This window comes from Triticum dicoccoides, chromosome 7B (genome assembly GCF_002162155.2).
Source record: "Triticum dicoccoides isolate Atlit2015 ecotype Zavitan chromosome 7B, WEW_v2.0, whole genome shotgun sequence".
Taxonomy (NCBI): domain Eukaryota; kingdom Viridiplantae; phylum Streptophyta; class Magnoliopsida; order Poales; family Poaceae; genus Triticum; species Triticum dicoccoides.
In genome coordinates, this window is record NC_041393.1 from 528,606,519 (window position 1) to 528,612,211 (window position 5,693).

Here is a 5,693-nt window from a genome sequence, read left to right on the forward strand (position 1 = left end):
CGGCTCGTCCCCACGCAGCCAGCTCAATAGCCGAGCTCTGCACGCAGGCGGTGTGCGTGGCTCCGTCGAGCGGCGGTGGTTGGCGGGCGGAGCACACGAGGCCAGGCCACGGGCGACCGACGCCGACGTGCCGGCACAACAGCAACGTCCAACGACCGCAGCCCGTCCCCCGTGCCCGTGGGCTCGCAACGTTTCCCCCCTCGGCATAAATGCTTGCACGGCTGGACAATCATTTCCTTTCCTGCAGCAGTACAGTTACGATTTCATTCATGTGCCGACGACGGAGGATCGTTTGAATCCCCCTCAAACCCCGGCCGGGTTTTCAAATTTCGAAACCTCCCCGGCCGCCCGACCCGCACGCCATCGCCCGGGTCCCACGCTCCCCGGCCCACCGAACGCCCGATGACAGGCGGGCCCGGGGGCGCGGTGGTACTACCAAAGTCCAAACAGGGGGAAACGAATTTTCGTGTAGATTTCGCTCGGTGCACTCGAGGCTCGTTCGCCTTGCCATTCCCGTTCGTTATCTGGCCCGGTAGTGCTCTGCTGCGACCGTCTTCGCTGGGGATTAGCGGCGGCAGCTCGGAAACCCTAGCCGCTGGGCTCGCCTGCGGCGATGGCGGCGACTGCGTTCCGGTCGGCGGCGAGGAGGGACGCGTTCGGGGCCGCGGAGGGCGACGGCGGCGGCGGGCCCGCAGCGCGCGGCCGGACGCCGGACGGCGCGGGCGGCGGGGGCAGCCTCCGCCGGTCGAGGAGCCTGAGCCGGTTCCCGCCGCCGTCGCCGTCCCCGGAGGACGCGCCGACGCCCTCCTCGAGGTTCGTGACCAAGGTGCGGGGCGGAGGGCCGTCGGGCGGCTTTCCGGAGATCAGCCTCGACGACCTGGCCGACGAGTTCTTCCGGGCCAGGGTGGAGTCCGAGGACGACGACGAGGAGGTGGTGGTGCAGCGCGGGGAGGACGACTCGCGCGGGCGGCTCAGGTTCCCGGCGCCCGCGGAGAAGGGCCGCGGCGGCCGGCGGAGCTCCACCGCGCGGTACGCCAGGGAGACGGCGTCGTCCAGGCAGCGCGAGCGCTCGGTGTCGCGGCCCCCGCCCGAGCGGCGGGGCGGAGCCGCGGCGGCTGAAAATGGTGCCGCCGCCGCCAGGAGGCAGAGATATGCCTCGGTGGACCGGCGTGCCTCCATTGGCCGGCAACGGTATGCCTCGGTGGACCGCCGTGCCTCCACGGACCGGCAGCGGTGGTGTGAATCGGATGTAAGTTCCAGTAGCATTTCCAGTTTGAATCTACTGTATTTCTTAACCCAAAATAGCAATCTCATTTAAGTTTTTTTATCTGAGTCTATTTGATGTTTGAATTTACCAGTGTTATTAATTTCGTACCCAAGTCTACTTGACCAGATTGAATAAATGAGATGGAGTATGTAGACGCTGTATCAGATACACTAGGAATAAACACTGATATTTCGTATTTCGAAATAATGGTTAAGTATTTCTGCCATTATTTTGTGTTTCTTCGTGCATTGTTTGCATTTAACATTCACATGCCTTGCTGTTTTTTCTTTGGTATTATTTGTGGTCTTGTTTAAGTCTATTTATGGACGATCTGAAATTAATATTAGATTTTAGGAAGCAGGGAATTGTGTTATAGAACAGATGTACGTTGCCAATTGTATGTCTGACAATAGGATGTTTTCCTTGGAAATAAGACAGTTTATTACTTCGAATTCAACAGCAGAATTCCTATACAATGTCAATTCTTCTTGTAACAAAACAAATGACTGGAATCACTGTGAAGTCACTCTGTTTGATCCTCTGCTCCTTCACACGCAGATAAACATAATGCCATTGATAGCTTGAAATTAAGTATATATTTTTCAAGTAGTGCAGGAGCTCTGCCTTTTCATTGGTAGAATGAAATTAAGAATGCCCTGATGTTATCTATGAGTTTTGGATACATGAGTTCAAAAACTAGGCTATTACTCTGCTTTATTACTTCCAATGTGCCTTTTAATTTTAACTCACTTCTAGTGGGATTTGTTTAATTTTCGTCAAAGTATGTAATCACCCGATTCCTTATTTTTCCTTTTGATCCTGCACTTTGTTGTTCCCATTATCACCTTCCAGTTTATTCTACTTGAACAACCTAGAATACTTAACCTGTATTCCTGCACTTCATTGCATCTAGTATGTTTAATGCTGCTTCTAATTTTCTTTTCCATTTCTGGTTGCAGAATGATATGGACTTTTCTCGCCGGTCTGGTTCTAGGGGGACAAATACTAAATGTAGCAGTGGCCATAGTCTGCAGAATTCACTTAATAAATCTAAAGTGAATCAAACTCTGACAAGGTCTACAAGTCAAAATGATTTTGTACATTTACGAGACAGCGGCTCGGTTAGTACCTCTCATCTTGTATTTTCTGTGCTGCTAGAAACTATCCATCACTGATAAGGCCCTTGCTATTTCTGGATGTGAAAATTGAACCATCTATATGAAAAGTTGTAATATAGCTGTTGCACAGCGCAGTTATTTTCTGTTTGTAACATGGTGTGTAATAGTTCTATTTGTGGTGCTTTTTTGGGGGTAGAAAATTTGTGCTGTCCCGTTTCTTGGTGCATAATAACATTGACACTGTCATGTGTTGTGGGCACAATTTATTTCTTTTTGTGGTTGAAATTCGACATTGAATATCTTCGTGCTGATTTTCGCAGAGCCATTCTTCGTTAACTGATGATGAATCTAGGAATGCTCATTCTTTTCATAGCAGAAGTCACAGTGGAAATCGGGCTGTTTATTCCCAGGAGAAGGTTGATTTCACAATATTAATTCAAATTCCCACAACTAGAGTTTTTGGAATACCTAGCATTTAATAGATATATGTGTTTTATGTTATTGTTGGAGCAGCCAATTGAAGATAATGATTCAAATGTGCTGTATGATGTGATGCGTAAAGAAGTGAGGCAAGCTGTTGAAGAAATCAGAACTCAGCTTGAAAAGGTACCTTTTGACATGTTAACTTTTCTAGAAACCTTTGTTTATTTACTAGAGTTTGATTGTTACAATGAAAGGGGATCAATTCAAGGTGCAACAGCGGCCCCTCCACTCCACCTATTAAAGAATTTTCAAATATTTCACATTAGTGCTACCATGTTGAGCAATGATGATGTTACTGGTTGATGGCCAGGATTACATTGGTTATGCTCAGGTGGCAGGACAATGAAATATCATCAAAATTGTCTTCGTTTCCACTTGGTTGTAGTGCTTTGAGATATGACTGAAGAGAATAGGGTTACAACATGCTTATGTTGCTATACTGACTTCTCAAGATCATCAGTAAAAGTGTAAAAAGATCATTAGTAAACCTGCTTAGTGGTTCTGAACAAACATGTTTGAGTACTTAGTCGAAGGACATGGTATTGGCTTGTTGTTTAATATGTAAACATGTATGATCTTGATTCCTGAAGTCTATATCCTAGAACTGAAAATGTCATTTTTTCTACTGAGAAATAAGCAGAAAACTTAACAAAAAGTTGAAACAACACAGACTAACTAATGACATTGATGCGCAAACCTCAAAAGCATCTCTTTTGATCATTATGAACTTTAGTCTAATCTGTGTGTACTACTAGTGATCTAAAAGGTCTTATATTTCTTTACAGAGGGAGTACAATTTAGAGCTGGATTCGAAAAAGTTTAACTGTTGAATAGTCATCACTCATGCCTTCTGTTTTGCCCACACTGAAAGCTCTTATCTTGCTCATTTTCTGCCTACAGTAATGCTATTCAGTGTTACTCATACACTCTAAATTATACGATTCAGTAACACCAATTATTTTTTCTTTGACCATACATTGTCCAGGCCGTGACAAACTCTGAACCTTCAGAAAAGGCTAGAAGTGATGATGCGCAACCAACCCAGGTTATTGGTGAACTCCGTAGGAACTACACTAGCAAGTTGGAAGAGGTATGATTTGATGGAATCCAGAAGTTTTTCCTTTATGTGTTTAGGCTCAATTCTTTCAATGTCTTGCAGTCAGAGAAGAGGAAGCAGGAATTACTAGCTCAATTGGCGGCAGAAGAACAACGTGGTCATGAACTCACAAAAATAGTTAAAGAATTACTGCCTACTACTAAGAAGAATGTTAAACCGGAGAGGCCGCCACCACGCAGAAGAGTAAGCGTTCTTGGTCGTTTGCTGTGTACTCCCTTCTATTATTGAGAATCTACAATTCAATTTTTCATGTATATTTGTTTCAGAGGAGCAATGATAGAGCAAGGATGTCGAAATGCCTTACCAAAGAGGCCGAGCTATACTTTGAAGATTTCCTGTCAAATGTTGAAGATACTGATTTTTCATCGTTTGATGGTGAAAGAAGTGACACGAGTTCAACTAGACGAGATGTGGTACTTCGTGCTATGGCGGAAACTCATGTAGTCCTTCCAAAAGTTGCACCACCTGTTGTGTCAGACGGTGTTGTCCTTCCCTGGTTGCAATGGGAAACTAGCAACGATCTACATGCCTCCCCAACCACAATCAAGACACAGGTAACAATGGCCTAAACTACTTGTGGAAATAGTAAATCAATCCATCATTTCTACTCCCTTTGTAAACTAATATAAGAGCGTTTAGATTACTAAAGTAGTGATCTAAACACTCTTATATTAGTTTACAGAGGGAGTACTATGTTGCACCGCTTGTCTAGTTTTCAACAATTCATTTTGCACAAGGAAATGGAAAACCTAATATTTATCTTGTTCTAAAATAGACCTTCAGATAACAGTCCATTGGTTTGTACTATGCAAATGTACAAGCTTATATTAATCTTGTCCTGTATGCTATAGCATACAATCTTGTTTCAAGTCCCTGACGGGCCATTCCTTTCAGGACGCAAGCACTGCATGCAGCACCAGCAGTCACACCATGAGCAGCCGTGGGAGCTGGAGCCCTGGAGACCATGATAGCTCAGCTGGCTCCAAAGATGGACTACTCTCCAGGTTCGATGAGGCCGCGACTCGCCTAAGCAGCTGCCCCGATAATAAGCGAGGCACATCGTTCCATATGGACGACTATCTGCATCTGTGGAGGAGCGAGGATTTCCTCTTCGAGCGATTGAGTCAGAAGCAAAGAATCGACTATGGCGGTCTAACCGTATGCAGGAGGTCGACAATAATGTAGATTATTATGGCATAGGATTCTCCTGCTGGGTTCAGGCGGCGAACATATGTAGTGTGCCCAATTGATTAATTGATTGATTGGGTTAAGTTAGGCTAATAAGTGTGTAGATTTAGGGCCTGTTTAGTTGGGAGCTAACTTTGGCATAGTTGTGCTTTTTCTTTCAGAAATTGAACACCCTTCGGCTTGGTTAATACTCCCTCCTTTCCTAAATGTAAGTCTTTGTAGAGATTCCACTATAAATCACATATGGATGTATATAGATGCATTTTAAGTTTAGATTCATTCATTTTGTTCCGTATGTAGTCCACGTAGTGGAATCTCTACAAAGACTTATATTTAGGAACGGAGGAAGTAGAACCCTGTCACAGCTTTTGAGTGAAAGATGCATGAGGCATGGTTGTAAAAAAGGAAATATCTTGCCTAATGTATGGCTGGAACCAAACATTCACCTAAGTTGGTCAAATTTGTTTACTTGTGTTTGTATCTTTGTCTACTCCGAGGAAAGGGAACGAGAGTTTTTTTT

At 45.1% G+C, this 5,693-nt stretch overlaps 1 protein-coding gene across 1 annotated transcript; it reads left to right on the forward strand.

Moving 5' to 3' along the window:
* The first annotated feature begins 507 nt into the window (after positions 1-507).
* On the forward strand, positions 508-5,452 carry LOC119340904 (serine/arginine repetitive matrix protein 2-like). The gene is made up of 8 exons (XM_037612804.1): positions 508-1,249; positions 2,227-2,388; positions 2,706-2,801; positions 2,899-2,991; positions 3,854-3,958; positions 4,028-4,168; positions 4,252-4,539; positions 4,880-5,452. Exons 1-8 carry the CDS (start codon positions 614-616, stop codon positions 5,168-5,170), a joined length of 1,812 nt encoding a protein of 603 aa, XP_037468701.1. The 5' UTR covers positions 508-613; the 3' UTR covers positions 5,171-5,452.
* Positions 5,453-5,693: the final 241 nt, after the last annotated feature.